The sequence below is a fragment of the Bos grunniens genome, chromosome 2 (genome assembly GCF_055505025.1).
Source record: "Bos grunniens cultivar Pamir isolate PY7600 chromosome 2, Bosgru_T2T1.0, whole genome shotgun sequence".
In the NCBI taxonomy this organism is placed as follows: Eukaryota; Metazoa; Chordata; class Mammalia; order Artiodactyla; family Bovidae; genus Bos; species Bos grunniens.
The window spans coordinates 114,283,444-114,301,628 of record NC_141166.1 but is presented as its reverse complement, the minus strand read 5'-3'; the positions used below and the strand labels follow the sequence as shown (position 1 = coordinate 114,301,628).

The window sequence follows — 18,185 nt, the reverse complement described above, 5'->3', positions numbered from 1 at the left end:
AAAGAATGGAAACAGGGACAGAGTTTATTTCCTTGGGCTCCAAAATCACTGCAGACAGTGACAGCAGCTATGAAATTAAGAGACACACTTGCTTCTTGGGAGAAAACCTATAACAAACCTTTGCAGCATTTTAAAAAGCAGAGGCATTACTTTGCCGACAAAGTCGGATTGTCAAATCTATGGTTTTTCCAGTAGCCATTGTACAGATATAAGAGTCAGACCATAAAGAAGGCTGCACAATGAAGAATTGATGCTTTTGAACAGTGGTGTTGGAGAAGACTCTTGAGGGTCCCTTGGACAGCAAGGGGATCAAGCCAGTCTGTCCTAGAGGAAATCAACCCTGAATTTTCTTTCGAAGGACTAATGCTGAAGCTTCAGCTTCAGCTCCAGTTTTGACTACCTGATGCGAAGAGCTGAGTCACTGAAAAAGACCCTGGTGCTAGGAAAGAAGGCAAAAGGAGAAGAGGGTGGCAGAGGATAAGATGGTTAGATAGCATCACCAATTCAGTGGACATGAATTTGAGCAAACTCGAGGAGACATTGGAGGACAGAGGAGGCTGGCAAACTGCAATCCATAGGGTCACAAAGAGTCAGACATGACTTAGCAACTGAATAACAATCAACTGAACAACAAGCAACTGAACAACAACAATCTTTGACTCCTCTCTCTGATATACCATTTATATCCATCCTGTTGATTTTATCTCTTGAATATTTCCTGTGTCTCTTCGTTGTTATTTTAAAAACTTTTTTAGTTTAGGCCTCGTTTATGCTTAAACTGATTTCTTTACCTCCATTTTTGCTCTTGTTCCCCACAATTAGAAACTGCTATTCTGTTACTCTGCTGATTAAGATATCTTGCCATCTTCCTGCAAACTACTTCCAACATGAAGTCCATGGCTTTCAGGTTTTCTTTGTGATCTGACCCTGCCTGACATACTTTCTCAGCTCTTCTAACAGTGGAATAAAGGTTTTGGTTTTAAATATTTGAGCTCATTTACTACAGTTCTAAGACTAAATGTCAAAAAAACTAGGATCATGGCATCTGGCTTAATTACTACATGGCAAATAGAAGGGGAAAAGGCGGAAGTAGTGATAGATTCCCTCTTCTTGGGCTCCAAAATCACTTTAGATGGTGACTGAAGCCATGGAATCAGAGGACGAGTGCTTCTTGGCAGGAAAGCGATAGCAAACCTAGGCAGTGTGTTGAAAAGCAGAGACATTACTCTGCCGATAAAGTCCATATAGTCAGGGCTATGGTCTTGCCAGTGGTCATGTTGTGAGAGCTGGACTGTAAAGAAGGCAGAATGCCCCAAAATTGATGCCTTTGAACTCTGGTGCTGGAGAAGACTCCTGAAAGGCCCTTGGACAGCAGGGAGATCAAATCAGTCAATCTTAAGGGAGATCAACTCTAAATATTCACTGGAAGGATTGATGCTGAAGCTGAAGATCCAGTATTTTGGTCATCTGATGCAAACAGACAACTCATGGAAAAGTCCCTGATGCTGGGGAAGATTGAAGGCAGAGGGAGAAGAGGGCGTCAGAGGATGAGATGTTTGGACAGCATCACCGACGCAGTGAACATGAACCTGAGCGAACTCCGGGAGTTTGGTGAGGGACAGGGAGGCCTGGCGTGCTGCAGTCCACGGGGTCGCAAAGAGTCGGACACGACCGGGAGACTGAACAACAACAACAGCTCTACCCTTTTGCTGTTCCTTCAACTCCGTTTCCTAGTCACCCTTTAGACATAGCCTGAAGCAGAAATTTCTTACTTTAAAAAAAAAAAAAATTATTGTGGTAAACTACACATGAAGTAAAATTTAACTACTTTACTCATTTTAAGTGTACAATATAGCGGCATTAAGTACATTTGCAATGTTGTATGACTATCACCACTGTCCATTTCCATTTTTTTTCATCATCCCAAATTGAAACTGTGTATCCCTTAAATAATAGCATACCATTTCCCCCTCCTCCCTGCCCCTTGTAATCTCTGTTATACTTCCTTTCTCTGTGAATTTGCCTGTTCTTGGTACCTCATGTAAGTGAAACTGTACGATTTTTGTCTTTTTGTGTCTGGCTTATTGGTCCTCAGTGGTCACTTATTTATTTGAAGACAGCAGTTGGGAAGTGCAAGTCTGTTTAAGACCAGCAGGTTAACACAAAGAATGTCTTGTGTTTGGGTCAAGGCTCACAAGGATTAAACTCATATGAGACCAAATGAATACTTTAGAATCATCAGTTTATATACACTGAGGGAATGAACTCATATAGGAACTGATGTTATGGTGCACATGCTGTAGGCACACTTTCCTGAATAAATTTCTGTCTGTCCACTTTCTCCTTGCTGTTGCCAGTGGAACACAGATGGAGAGAATTAAAAACAGGACATATCACTGTCTCCATAAACTCATGATCACCAGCCTCAAGTGGATTATCATCGATACCTAGCTTTCCTAGTTGCTCTCCTGCTTCTCTAGCAACTTCGCAGTTTCTTTTAAAAGACCCAAATCTATGATCATGATGGACTATTTTAACACTTCTTTTAGTAATTGATATAACAAGCAGACAAAATTTTAGTAAGAATATAGAAGATTTAAACAGTGTGATTAAGGAGTTTGACCCAATTGACATATAGAAGACTGCACCTAACAACCACCAGTGTACTCTCTTGTCAGATACCAATGAAATGTTTGCCGAAATTGTCCTTACTATTAGCCATCTAGCAAATGAACAAATTTCAGATGATTGAGATCATCAAGAATATATTATTTGATCATTATGGAATTAAAAGTAGCAGTCAGTAATGAAAAGATTGCTGGAAAATTTCTAAATGTTTGGGAGTTAAATGGTACACTTCTTTTCAAAAAAATAATTTTATTATTTATTTTTGGTGGTGATGGGTCTTTTTTGCCGCGTGAGCTTTCCTCTAGTTGCGGCAAAGGGGAGCTGCTCTAATTGCAGTGCACGGGATTCTCATTGCAGTGGCTTTGCTTACTGCAGACCACAGGCTCTAAGATATTTGGGCTTCAGTAGTTGCAGCTCCTGGACTCTGGAGCACAGGCTTCATAGTTGTGGCACACAGGCTTCATTGCTCCACGGCATGTGGCATTCTCCAGGACCAGGGATCAAACCCATGTCTCTTGCATTGGCAGCAGGTGGATTCTTTACCACTGAGCTACCAAGGAGGCCTTAAACAGCACACTTCTAAAAGATTACGTTTTAAGGAAAAACTCATAATGGAAATGTTTTAACCCTATGATAATGAAAATAACAATGTTTCAAAATTTGTTGTATTCTTTTCTGATATATACAATCAGATTTTATAAATTTATAGTCTCAAATGTATACATCCAAAATAAAAAAGAATAATGAACCAACCAGTCCATTCTGAAGGAGATCAGCCCTGGGATTTCTTTGGAAGGAATGGTGCTAAAGCTGAAACTCCAGTATTTTGGCCACCTCATGCAAAGAGTTGACTCATTGGAAAAGAATCTGATGCTGGGAGGGATTGGGGGCAGGAGGAGAAGGGGACGACAGAGGATGAGATGGCTGGATGGCATCACTGACTCGATGGACGTGAGTCTGAGTGAACTCCGGGAGTTGGTGATGGACAGGGAGGCCTGGTGTGCTGCGATTCATGGGGTCGCAGAGTCGGACACGACTGAGCAACTGAACTGAACTGAACTGCATGTCAGTATTCTCAAAGTATCCATCTGAAGGAGTTAGAAAAGAACTCAGAGAAAGTAAATGACAGAAACAGTAAAGATGAGAGGAGACATTAATAATATAGAAAAGAAACATGTAATAAAGAGGCTTAAAAAGGTCAAGTTGCTTCTTTGAAAACACTAATAAAATTGATAAATTCTTGGCAAGACTGGTGAAAGAGTGAAAAAGGGAACACAAAACCAGTACTAGAGATGAAAGAGAAGTATTACTATAGATCCAACAGACATTAAAATGCTAATAAGATATTATAAGCAACTTATGACAGTTATTTGAAAAATATGTGAAATGAGCAAGTATTTTTAAAGACTATTTCACAAAGTTAGTGTAAAGAGAAATAAAAATCTCATTAGTCCTGTATCTATTGAAGAAATTGAACTCATAATTTAAAACCCTGTTTAAAGAAAACTCTGGCCCAGGTGACTTCTCTACACAATGAAGTCTCAGACACATTCTTCCAGATAATAGTAAAAGAGAGAAAACTAACTGGTTTTATGAGGTCAGAAGAATCTTGATACCCAAACGATACAATATAAGAAAGAAAGGTTAAAGACAAATCTCTTTCATGAACGTAAATGCACAATCTTAAATAAAAATATTAACAGACTGAATCTAGTAATAGATATTAACAATAATTAGATATGACTAAAATTCTAGGAATGCAAAGCAGGTTGATATTAAAGATTAAAGTAACAGAATAAAGGAGAAAAATCATGATTGTCTTTAAACATTGAAAAAAGGATTTGATAATATTTGACTGCTCATGATTAAAAAAAAAAAAAAAAAAGACCTCTAGAGGGTAATCTCCTTAACCTGAGAAAGGGTATCTACAAAAAAGAAACATGCATAACCAGTTATACTTAATGGTGAAATACTGAAAGCTTTCCCCCTTGTAGTGGGAGCAAAACCAGTCATGCTTACTATCACTGCTTCTATTCAGTCTTGTATTAGATAAAAGTGATTATTATTCACAGACAGCATGCCATGTGTTTAGAGAACATGACAGAATTGGGGATATAAACCATTGGAATTAGTGTATGAAGTCATCTGGATTGTTGAATATAAGGTCAATATAAAAAATGACTTATATTTCATAATACAGAACTTGAAATGTTTTTAAAAAGATGCTAGTTGTGACATTTTAAAAATTCAGATCAGTTAAGTTCAGTTGCTTAGTCGTGTCCGACTCTTTGCGACCCCATGGACTGCAGCACGCCAGGCTTCCCTGTCCATCACCAACTCCTGGAGCTTGCTCAAACTCATTTCCATCAAGTTGGTGATGCCATCCAACCGTCTCATCCTCTGTCATCCCCTTCTCCTCCTGCCTTCAGTCTTTCCCAGCATTAGGGTCTTTTCCAGTGAGTCAGTTCTTTGCATTAGGTGTCCAAAGTATTGGAGCTTCAGCCTTAGCATCAGTCCTTCTAATAAATATTCAGGACTGATCTCCTTTAGGATTGACTGGTTTGATCTTGAAGTTCAAGGGACTCTCAAGAGACTTCTCCATCTCATGGAAGTCATACTAAAGTTTCTACACAAAAAGTATAAAGCCTTTATTTAGAGAAATAAATGAGTGAATGAAAGGTTATACCAGTTTTGTTTTGATGAAAGACTTGATATTTTAAAGATGTCATATCTCTCTAAAATTGATCTGTAGATTCAACAGATCCCAGTCAAAGTCATATCATGTTGTTTTAGAAATTGACAACTAAATTTTACATGGAAATGCAAAGGTCACCAAATAAGCAAAACAATCTCAAAGAACAAAGATGGAGGACTTTGTGCACATCAACCTTATATCAAGACTAGTACAAATCTACAGTGATTAAGACAGGCAACAATAGACAAATTGACCAATGGAAGAGAATGGGTATACAGACACAAATATACTTCAATTTGTGGTAGAGATGGCACTGCAGAGTAATGGAGAAATACTTTTCCTAAGAAGTGGTGTTGGGGGCCTCCCCTGGTGGCTCAGTGGTAAAGAATATTCCTGCCAATGCAGGATACCCAGGTCCAGTCCCTAGTCCTGGAGAATCCCACATGCTGTGGAACAACTAAGCCTTTGTGCCACAACTATTGAACCTGTGCTCTAGAGCCCACAAGCTACAACTTCTGAAGCCCAAACACCCGACAGCCTATTCTCCACAACAAGAGAAGCCCACGCACTGCAATTAGAGACTAGCCCCACTCTCTGCAACGAGAGAAATATCCGTGCAACAACAAAGACCCTGCATAGCCAAAAATAAATCAATTAAAAAGAAAAAGAAAAAAAGAAATGGTGTTGGGACAGTTGGATATCTTTGTGGGAGAGAAAATAAGTTCTCACCCACCTCACACTATACTCAAAAGGCGAAGTTTACAGAGTAAAAGGTGAAATTTATAGAATAAAGCATCTATAATATTGATCTAACATAGAATATTTTATGACCATGGAATAAGCAAATATTTTTTTAAACCAGAAACAAAAAGCAGTAATCATAAAGGAAAAGATTTTTAAAGTGGGCTACATTAAAATTAGGACTTTTACTAAACAGAATTTGAAAAGGTAAGCTTGCCAATACAGGAAATACAAAAAACTTGGGTTAGATCCCTGGGCCAGGAAGATCCCCTGGAGGAGGGCATGGCAACCCACTCCAGTATTCTTGCCTGGAGAATCGCATGGACAGAGGAAGCTGGTGAGCTACAGTCCATACAGTCCATGGGGTTGCAAAGAGTTGGACACAACTGAGTGACTAACACTTTTACACTTTTACCATAAGAAAATTGACAGTCTGAGTGTTGGAGGAAATGAGAAGCAAATGAAATTCTCAGACAGTGTTGATGTGAGTATAAATTAGTACATCTGCTTCTGAAAACTGATTAGCAATATATGCTAAGTTAGAGTAAACCTGTGACCTAAAACTGTCTTAGGTATATGCCCAGGAGAAATGCATGTGTAAATTTACTAAAATGCATGTACGAGAATGTTTATACCAGCTTTATTGTAAGAGGTTTAAAGTATAAACAACTGAAGTGTCTATCAATACTATAGATAAATTGAGGTTATATTCCTATGATGGAATATTACGTGGCAAAGAAAAAACACACCACAGCTTATTTAATAGTGTGGATGAATTTCACAAACAATGTTGAAGGAAAGAAGCTGGACCCAAACAATACTTACTGTATGATTTTATTTTCATAAATTTTAATAACGAGCCAGCTTGTGGTGCAAAAAAGCCAGAAGGTGATTATCTCTGGAGAGGAGGGGAACATGGTGACTACATTGCTAATAATATTCTGTGTGTTGATCAGGTGGTAGTTACATGCATCTGCTTATTCTGTGATACTTCATCAAGCTGTACACTTATGTATGTTACACTGAGTTTATGTTATACTTCAGTATAACCCCTGTTCAAGTTTGGCCTCCAAGCCACTGATTATATTCTGCCATGTAAGGTGAATCTTCAACTTGGATTTTTATTTTCCTACTTTGATTTTGGCTTCCTTAAAAATCTATCTTAGCTCATCAGCACTCTTGGCATCTTTTCCATTCTTTCTAACCTCATACTATTCTCTCTTCATGGCCTCATGCTTCTGTTTCATAGATGCTCTATCTTTTTGCATTCTGCCAAGTATGCAAAATGATTCATTAAGAGGTTATTGATGGTATGTGATTGTTTTCCTCTTCCTTTATGACTTTCCTTATTCAGTAGCCTTTTCATTAAAATCAGATTTGTAGGCTTTGCCTGTTCCCTTTGTCCTTCCTTGAACATGGTAAAATCCATTCCGACTAATTTATGGGAATCATAGGAGTAGTTGCCATCTTTGTGAAAAGTGAAAGGGTTAGTCGCTCAGTCATGTCCAACTTTTTGCGACCCCATGTACTGCAGCCTGCCAGGCTTCTCTGTCCATGGAATTTTCTAGGCAAGAATACTGGAGTGGGTAGCTGTTCCTTTCTCCAGAGGATCTCCCCAACCCAGGGACTGAACTCAGGTTTCCTGCGTTGTAGGCAGATTCTTTTACCATCTGAGTCACCAGGGAAGCCCTGTTGTCTTCCTGCTGCTGCTGCTGCTGCTAAGTCACTTCAGTTGTGTCCGACTCTGTGCGACCCCATAGACAGCAGCCCACTAGGCTCCGCCATCCCTGGGATTCTCCAGGCAAGAACACTGGAGTGGGTTGCCATTTCCCTCTCCAATGCATGAAAGGGAAAAGTGAAAGTGAAGTCGCTCAGTCGTGTCCGACTCTTAGCGACCCCATGGACTGCAGCCCACCAGGCTCCTCTGTCCATGGTATTTTCCAGGCAAGAGTACTGGAGTGAGTGGCCATTGCCTTCTTCATGTTGTCTTCCTTGTAATGGTCAAATCTGCTGAGATCTGTACCTCAAAAATGAATTGGTTTCCATCCAGGTTGCCACTTTATAGTCAACAGGGTTCAGGAATATAGTCAACAGGGTTCAGGGACATTGCTGTTTTAAGTTTACACTATTTGCTTAAGTGAATCACATAACTGAAAACAAACATCTGCCAATGTACATTGTAGCAGGTTATTGCTAGAGTTAATCTATCATTTTAATTCTTGGAGAACATTCCCCACCCCTTAGCAGCATTCATCTAGCAGAGCAACAAATGCTCAATATTCTGACTCAGTTCAGTTGCTCAGTCACGTCTGACTATTTGCAACCCCATGGACTGCAGCATGCCAGCCCTCCCTGTCCGTCACCAATTCCCGGAGTCCACCCAAACCCATGTCCATTGAATCAATGATGCCATCCAACCATCTCATCCTCTGTCATCCCCTTCTCCTCCTGCCCTCAATCTTTCCCATCATCAGGGTCTTTTCAAATGAGTCAGCTCTTTGCATCAGGTGGCCAAAGTATTGGAGTTTCAGCTTCAACATCGGTCCTTCCAATGAACACCCAGGACTGATCTCCTTTAGGATGGACTGGTTGCATTTCCTTGCAGTCCAAGGGACTCTCAAGAGTCTTCTCCAACACCACAGTTCAAAAGCATCAATTCTTTGGCGCTCAGCTTTCTTTATAGTCCAACTCTGACATCCATACATGACCACTGGAAAAACCATAACCTTGACTAGATGGACCTTTGTTGACAACATAATATCTCTGCTTTTCAATATGCTGTCTAGGTTGGTCATAACTTTCCTTCCAAGGAGTAAGCGTCTTTTAATTTCATGGTTGCAGTCACCATCTGCAGAGATTTGGAGCCCCCCAAAATAAAGTCAGCCACTGTTTCCCCATCTGTTTGCCTTGAAATGATGGGACCAGCTGCCATGATCTTAGTTTTCTGAATGTTCAGCTTTAAGCCAACTTTTTCACTCTCCTCTTTCACTTTCATCAAGAGGCTCTTTAGTTCTTCTTCACTTTCAGCCATAAGGGTGGTGTCATCTGCATATCTGAGGTTATTGATATTTCTCCTGGCAATCTTGATTCCAGCTTGTGCTTCCTCCAGCCCAGCGTTTCTCATGATGTACTCTGCATATAAGTTAAATAAGCAGGGTGACAATATACAGCCTGATGTACTCCTTTTCCTATTTGGAACCAGTCTGTTGTTTCATGTCCAGTTCTAACTGTTGCTTCCTGACCTGCATACAGGTTTCTCAAGAGGCAGGTCAGTGTGGTCTGGTATTCCCGTCTTCTTCAGAATTTTCCATAGTTTATTGTGATCCACACAGTCAAAGGCTTTGGCATAGTCAATAAAGCAGAAATAGATGTTTTTCTGAAACTCTCTTGCTTTTTCAGTGATCTATTGGATGTTGGCAATTTGATCTCTGGTTCCTCTGCCTTTTCTAAAACCAGCTTGAACATCTGGAAGTTCATGGTTCACGTATTGCTGAAGCCTGGCTTGGAGAATTTTGACCATTACTTTACTAGCGTGTGAGATGAGTATAATTGTGCGGTAGTTTGAGCACTAGCGTGTGAGATGAGTATAATTGTGCGGTAGTTTGAGCACTCTTTGGCATTGCCTTTCTTTGGGATTGGAATGAAAACTGACCTTTTCCAGTCCTGTGGCCACTGCTGAGTTTTCCAAATTTGCTGACATATTGAGTGTAGCACTTTCACAGCATCATCTTTTAGGATTTGAAATAGCTCAACTGGAATTCCATCACCTCCTCTAGCTTTGTTCATAGTGATGCTTCCTAAGGCCCACTTGACTTCACATTCTAGGATGTCTGGCTCTAGGTCAGTGTGAGTGATCACACCATCATGATTATCTGAGTCGTGAAGATCTTTTTTGTACAGTTCTTCTGTGTATTCTTGCCACCTCTTCTTAATATCTTCTGCTTCTTTTAGGTCCTTACCATTTCTGTCCTTTATTGAGCCCATCTTTGCATGAAATGTTCCCTTGCTATCTCTAATTTTCTTGGAGATCTCTAGTCTTTCCTATTCTATTTTTTCCTCTATTTATTTGCACTGATCGTTGAGGAAGTTTTTCTTATCTCTCCTTGCTATTCTTTGGAACTCTGCATTCAAATGGGTTTATCTTTCCTTTTTTCCTTTGCTTTTCACTTCTCTTCTTTTCACAGCTATTTGTAAGGCCTCCTCAGACAGGCTTTTTGCTTTTTTTCATTTCTTTTTCTTGGTGATGGTCTTGATTCCTCCTATATATTCTCCTATACAATGTCTTGAACCTCTGTCCTTAGTTCATCAGGCACTCTGTCTGTCAGATCTAGTCCCCTAAATTTATTTCTCACTTCCACTGTATAGTCATAAGGGATTTGATTTAGGTCATACCTGAATGGTCTAGTGGTTTTGCCCACTTTCTTCAATTTAAGTCTGAATTTGGCAATAAGGAGTTCATGATCTGAGCCACAGTCAGCTCCCGGTCTTGTTTTTGCTGACTGTATAGAGCTTCTCCATCTTTGGCTACAAAGAATATAATCAGTCTGATTTCGGTGTTGACCATCTGGTGATGTCTATGTGTAGAGTCTTCTCTTGTGTTGTTGGAAGAGGGAATTTGCTATGACCAGTGTGTTCTCTGGGCAGAACTCTATTAGCCTTTGCCCTGCTTCATTCTGTACTCCAAGGCTTAATTTGCCTGTTACTCCAGGTATTTCTTGACTTCCTACTTTTGCTTTCCAGTCCCCTATAATGAGAAGGACATCTTTTTGGTGTGTTAGTTCTAGAAGGTCTTTTCGGTCTTCATAGAACCGTTCAACTTCAGCTTCTTCAGCATTACTGGTTAGGGCATGGACTTGGATTACCGTGATTCAAGCAGATGCTAAATTTCAACTTAGAATATGGTAGCATTCTATTTCATGATGAAAGTGTAGATTGGACATTCCTCAGTTTGGGATGTTTAAAGGGAATGCTTGATTGGAGCAGGAGGAACCTGTGTTTGTGGACTTCTAGCCAGACTACTTTGAGCTGGAGGCCTTGCCCCCCATTCTTTTGGTCTGAGTGCATTGTTGGCTGTATGTTTTAAACCCACCAAACCAGCATAGGTCAGCTCATGTAGTTATTAGCCTCAGGTTTTAGGGTACTGGGTTTGGCTAGAGAGAAGTGCCAGGCTTGGAAGCTGTAATTATTGCAGAGTAAAAGCCAGAGAAGGCAATGGCAACACACTCCAGTACTCTTGCCTGGCAAATCCAGTGGATGGAGGAGCCTGGTAGGCTACAGTCCATGAGGTCGCTAAGAGTCGGACACGACTTCACTTTCACTTTTCACTTGCATATATTGGAGGAGGAAATGGCAACCCACTCCAGTGTTCTTGCCTGGAGAATCCTAGGGACAGGGGAGCCTGGTGGGCTGCCGTCTCTGGGGTTGCACAGAGTCAGACACAACTGAAGTAACTTAGCAGCAGCGGCAGCAAGCGTGAGTCACCTTGATAAACTGCCAAAGCTATCTGCTGCTGCTGCTGCTAAGTCGCTTCAGTCACGTCCGACTCTGTGCGACCCCATAGACGGCAGCCCACCAGGCTCCCCCGTCCCTGGGGTTTTCCAGGCAAGAATACTGGAGTGGGTTGCCATTTCCTTCTCCAATGCATGAAAATGAAAAGTGAAAGTGAAGTCGCTCAGTCATGTCCGACTCTTAGCGACCCCATGGACTGCAGCCTACCAGGCTCCTCCATCCATGGGATTTTCCAGGCAAGAGTACTGGAGTGGGGTGCCATTGCCTTCTCCCCAAAGCTATCTAGTTAGCCATCAAATTTGAGGCTTACAGAGGGTGAGCAGAGAATAGATCAAGTCCTCCCTTCCCCTTCACCCTGTAAATATACCTTTTTTTTTCCCCCCAGTTTTAAAGATAGCATTTATTGGTTAAAAATAAATAAAATATCATTGTAGTTTTTAAAAAGAAGACAGAAAAGGAAAATCTCTCTGGAATCCAATCTTCCAGATTTTTGGTGCTACCAGTTTGATAAGACATCTATCCAGTTTCATTTTATGAGTACATTTATTTATATGTATTATATATAGTTTCAGAACCACAAATGGAGTCACATTATGCCATTTTGCCATAAATAATAACACTTAATATCTCTGGAATGTTTACTGCGTGCTTGTAAGTTGGGGTCCTCCCGGCTATGCTGACCTCTGGCCCCTTTCTCTGTCCTGAGTCAGTTCTGCTCCATGAAGTCCAGACCTTCCCCCACCTCAGGAGCTCTCACTCACACACATACATACACAGACACACATGCTTTGTGAGGATCTGCCGTCCAACAGGTCATGGGGGCTGGGTAGGCAGATGGGGTATTCGCATATCAGAGGCCCATGGGCACACCTGACCTTTACATTCATTTTCTCATTTAATCTTCATAATCATCGTATGTTGAATTGGCATACTATCCCAATTTTACAGAAACAAACAGGTTCAGGTTCAATAGCTGTCCCAAAGTTACACAGCTGGAAAGTGGCAGAGCCAAGACTTGAGCCCAAATCTGTTTGACAGTAATATCCATATTCTTAATTTCTTTCCTTTGTTCTGAATCTGCTTTTTTTTTTAACTTAGCAGTGTATTTTGAACATTTTCCCTTGCATGAAAACTGTTCTATAAATATCCCATAATTTGTTAATAAATCTCCAATTAATATGTTTTAGGTTGTTTTTAATCTTTACCTCTCTTTTTGTGCTAGTATCAAACTGTTCTAATTATTGTAGCTTTATGATTTATTTAAATATATAGTAAAACTAACTTTTAATACTTATTTTTCTCTGTGCTGTGCTTAGTCGCTCAGTCATTCCAACTCTTTGCGATCCCATGGACTGTAGCCTGCCAGGCTCCTCTGTCTTTGGGATTCTCCAGGCAAGAAAACTGGAGTGGGTTGCCATGCCCTCCTCCAGGGGATCTTCAGAACCCAGGGATCAAACCCAGGTCTCCCACATTACAGGTGGATTCTTTACCATCTGAGCCACCAGGGAAGCCCAAAACTTAACTCTAAAGCAGTTCATTTTCTAGAATAATGATATATTTAATTTGTAATGTTCTCCAACAACCCTATTATGATTTTAACTGTAATTGTGTTAGATAAACTTTATAGGGGCTAGAATTTTAATCAGGATGGTTTTGATAAGAATAGATGAATTTTGAGTGCAGAGTCTGGCTGAAGCAAGTTTTAGGTCAGTGTCTCAGACTGCAAATCTGGGAGTCCATGAACCTAGAACATATACTTCATTGACTGTTGTTGGGGCCTTGGAACATTGCCATGGACTCACTCATAACCATGGTTCTTGGATTTTTGGATTGTGAATCCTTTTTAAAAGCATTTGGAAGATGTGTGCCGTTATCCTTCAAAGGTACATAAACATAGAACTTTAATACAATTTCAGGATATTAGGACATTCCTGAATTCCATTTATGGATCATGAACTAATAATTTCTGCTTTGGGAACTAAAGAATACAAAATAGAGAAGTCAAGTAGTCGGAAAAATCTAGTTATGGGTTATATAACATAACTTGGTTATGGTGTTCAGTTGCTAAGTCATGTCCGACTCTTTGCGACCCCATGGACTATAGCCTGCCAGGCTCCTCTGTCCATAGGTTATGGTAGTGTCTGCAAAGAAAATACTATTTTTGTGGTACATGGATTGACAATCAGATATTGTAACCAACTAGTAAGAATGTTGAATTTTCCTGATGACACTGGAATGAGGATGAGGACATTGAATAACAGCTTTGGAATGCCTAGGCTAACCAAGGAGTAATTACAGAGAATACCATGGACAGAGGAGCCTGGCGGGCTGCAATATATGGGGTCACAAGAGTCGGACGCGACTGAGTGACTAACATATCCACTTCTAAGGAAGACAACAAGCCAGGGTGGTTGGACAGAAAGTGAATTTTTGAGTCACTTAGACCTGAATCTGAATCTCAGGTCTGCCCCTTACTGGCAATCAGAATTTAGGCAAGTCACACGTCCTTTCCGAGACTAAATATATTACAACTGCTATTAACAATGACAGTAATAAACTACACCAAGAACATAGAACATTTCTGAAGTGTAAATATGAGGCTGTTGTTAATAAGAAGAGTCAGGGCAGAACAGCAAAATGTTTAAGGTGAATTTGGATTGTTTTTTTGGTAGTTAAAGCGTAGTTCAGCAAAAGCTAGTCCTTATAGAATGTTAAGACTAGAACCCTGAATTGATATTTCACTAAGAAAGCCAGTATTATTGGTAATCATCAGATATTTAAGAAAAGGACTAATGAGCAATTATTCCAGTTGGAGAAGATGTTTGCTTTAAAGGAGTACCCAAGAGACTGTATTGCCATTTTGTAGATCATTAGTATTTTTCAATAATCGTAATAGCAATGACAACTCACATTTCTTGAGAACTTACTCTGCCAAGACATATACTAAACACCTTATATGCATTTTGAACTTTATAACAACCCCCAGAAGGTAGATAGCATCTTTATCTGCAATTTATCCATGAAGTAATAGGTTATAGACGGGTGAGTGGTGGATCTAGGATTTATTCCTGCATTTAAGCATTAAATGGTTACCTCAAGTTAGTATACTCATGTTTTTGCCATATAACCAAAAAAATTCAAATGACTAGGAATTTTTGCATAATCTTCATCATGTACAGAATTTATTTTGAAAATGAGGAATTTGTTAAGGTTATCAGAACTGCCCTCTTCCTACATCTGTATTTCCATTTAACGATGTTAACTAAAGAAATACAAAATTATAAAGTAACTTCTGATGCATCAAGCATTAGTTTTTTTATTTAATGTTTTTATTGTGGTCTAATTTGTTAAAAGTAGGTTAAGTATGTATTCTTATAGATTACTTTTTCAGTTAACTGCATTCAATTAAAGGAATATTGTTCTAAACATAATTATTACTATATCTGTGTATATATTCAAGCATAAGAAAAAATTCAGTCAATCCATTAAATATTTTATGCACAGAAGTCCAAATGTTTTCTTTCATTTGATCAGAAGTTTGTCAGATAAGGAACATAACATCTTTAATTTTGCTAAAACTAAAAATTAATTTTTACTGTAAGAACTATGCAGTTTGGTACTATATCATGTAATGATCATTTACATAAGATAATCTCATCTGAGAGCAATCTATTTTTGATTTGTCTTAAGTAAAACTGACATCTTAGCAATCTAAGGTGTCTTTTCTTGGCTGTTAAATCTTTTGTGGGGATATTTAAGAGAGTGTTGAGTTTAAAATAAATATTTTAAATCTTAAAGTATTTTTACATTCAACTGTTTAAAAACTTGGTTATACTCTATAAATTTTTCTAAGAAGATTTGAACATGGCTTTAGCGAATATACTGCTTTAGAACTTAAATTATGAGTTAATTTTCTTTATCTAAACTGTGAGTGCTCCTTATTTAAATATAATATGTTAGTGAAAAGGAGGAAAAAAACTAGTGTGAAAAGATTTCATGATAAGATCTGTATGTCTGAAGTCATGATCCAGTTAATTCAAAATGCAAGCGAAATTCTGAAATTCCTTCACTAGCAATCAGCATTTATTGAGACCCTTTGGATTCATAAAAATATTTATGGTTTCGAAAGTATTTTACACTTTTTATATGATTAAGATTTAATTTCCTTCCTTATTTTTGGTTTGGCTTTCCTTTGTCTGTTTTCTTCTCCTTTTTTTAATTGAAAAAAAAAAAACTAATATAGCCAAGTATAAGATGGTACCACTGTTTTCTCCTTCTTTTGTATAATCTTGTTGCATGTCTCTACATAAGCTGTTCTGGCCACTCATCATAGTAACCAGCTGGGCCATTTCACCTGCTGGAGCCATTAAAGAGGACTCTCTCCCCCTAGATTAATCCCCTCCGACATTAGTTTTTTGCACTGACAACTGGAGCAGGCATTCAGAATTTGCAGGTGGCCAGTGTGACGCACATAATTGCCTACAATTTTAGGCAATGAATAAAAATGGTCTACATTACTTGTCAAAGGTTGTATACGCAGTGCCAAGTGAGATCTATGGGAAGCCTTTTAGGGTTTAAAGAACAGTTAATAGCAAGGCTGCACAGGGCTTTTTTAATCATAATGCATTTGTAATATAGCACTTTGATCTTCTCCTTGTAGGAAATGGTGTTACATTAGCCACTTTTAAACATTTATGAGTGAAATTCAGTTATAGAAGAGTAAAAGTGATTATTCTTAAGCAGAACATGTTAGATTTCATTAAAAGTTTTTAGCTTGCCCCTTCCTTGTTAAAGTCTGTGGGAAGTCTTTTTCCTGGAGGGTTTCAAATCAGGATCTAAGGATATAGAGCTTTTGCCTTATTTTTCCTGTTGGTAACAGCAAGATTTGGAAGGAAGGTATACTAAATATTGAGGTAATTTAATAAGTAGATATTTATAGAAGACTCACTGATTTATGATAAAGTAACATATATCAATGAAAATCTAAGACCTCTATTACTAATAATTGTATATTACAATAAAATTTGAGAAATGCATATTTAAACATACTCATAAGTTACCTTTAACAACAACAACAAAAAACAGATGACTCTCAAACGCACTTCTTCTGGAAGGGCTAAGTTTGACCTTTCAGACCCAAGAGCCTTTTATTAACACCTGCCTGTAAGGAGAACCTTGCCACACGCAGCTTTTAGATTCAGAACCACAAAACTGATGAGGAAAGGCTTGAAGGGTTCAGTTTGTGTCACTTGCTGTTTGCCGTTTCCATTTCACAGATGATTAATCTTTCTGTGAAGAAAGGCCAGAGAAACAAAGCACATTGGGCTCTTCCTGCAGTTACTCCTTCTGAATGCACACTAGCTTGCTAACTAAAAGGCCTTTAGATTTCCAGCAGAGAGAGATGTTCTGAAAGTGAATGCAGCTGGTTGGAGGTCACCAGTGCAGGGCTCTTGCCATTGTGTAATGCAGGCTTTGGCAGGTTGTGGGAGGCTGGGGGTTTGGAGCCAGGGACAGGAGAAGTGGGCAGGGAGAAGGTGTCGGCAAAAAATTAATTCAGAATAAAAAGGGTTTTGGTCAGCTGATTTAATATTTTGGAGGCTAGATCATCAATAATAGGCTCAATTTAATCTATTTTGTTTTTCTTTTTAAGGAAAAATTATGATTCAGTATTTCTCTAGTATCCCCCCATTTCCTAATTAATAACATGTTTATCTTGCAATTAACATCACTCAATAGAATTGAAATGTTATTAACTCTTGTAGACTTTGGTGTGTTTTAATTGTCTTGAAATTTTAAAGGTTATTACTGACTTTGCTAGTATTCCACATTTCACATGTTAAAATGTTAATGCCACATAGTTTCATTGCTGTTTGGTTTTTTAATGAGATATTGAAAATGATTTGTGTGACTCAGTTCTCTTTTCTTAAAAAAAGTTGACTTTGTTTTTATTTTGAGGGTTTGAAAACTTTTAATTTTAATATTTAGTATCTAAATGCTTAGTATTCATCTTGTATTTACTTTTTTCCAATTATATATAGGACATAATGTGCAAAGTCAAATCCTGGGTTATAGATCAAAAGAAACCTGTTCGATTCTATCATGATTGGAATGACAAAGAGGTAAGTTATAAATATGATGCCATCTATTATTACCTTTGATTTCTTAGAGAACAAGTTAAAGTTGTCATTATTTTTCACTTATTATTCTGCCTAGTAAAACTTTTATTTCTCTCAATGATTTCTTATTCCCAAACTTGTTATGTTTTTCTTTTTCTCTACTTCTGATATTTCATGACAACTAATCTTTAAGAAGCAAAATCTATAAAAATAAAAATGGCTAATTGTTTAAATATAATTTTCTTTCAAGTTCTTCAATGACTTTATTTACTCAACTTTTAAAAAGGATTCTTTTTCTGTCTCCCACTATAGATTGAAGTATTGAATAAACACTTATTTCTGACTTCAAAACCAATGGTCTACTTGGTTAATCTTTCCGAAAAAGACTACATTAGAAAGAAAAACAAATGGTAAGTTTTTTTCCGTCCAGATATACCCTTACATATCATATCTATACACATACAAACACACACGTATGTACTTCCTGCTATGTTTGA

The 18,185-nt window shown here is 38.5% G+C and overlaps 1 protein-coding gene across 6 annotated transcripts in view; it reads left to right on the top strand.

Moving 5' to 3' along the window:
- Positions 1–18,185, top strand: part of OLA1 (Obg like ATPase 1) — a 164,362-nt gene that overhangs the window by 100,012 nt on the left and 46,165 nt on the right. For all 6 annotated transcript variants that reach the window (XM_086358855.1, XM_086358819.1, XM_086358865.1 and 3 more), the window contains 2 exons: positions 17,611–17,691; positions 18,001–18,098. In XM_086358855.1, the coding sequence (XP_086214981.1) occupies positions 17,617–17,691; positions 18,001–18,098 (173 nt within the window). In that variant the 5' untranslated portion in view covers positions 17,611–17,616. The remainder of the gene's footprint in view (positions 1–17,610; positions 17,692–18,000; positions 18,099–18,185) is intronic.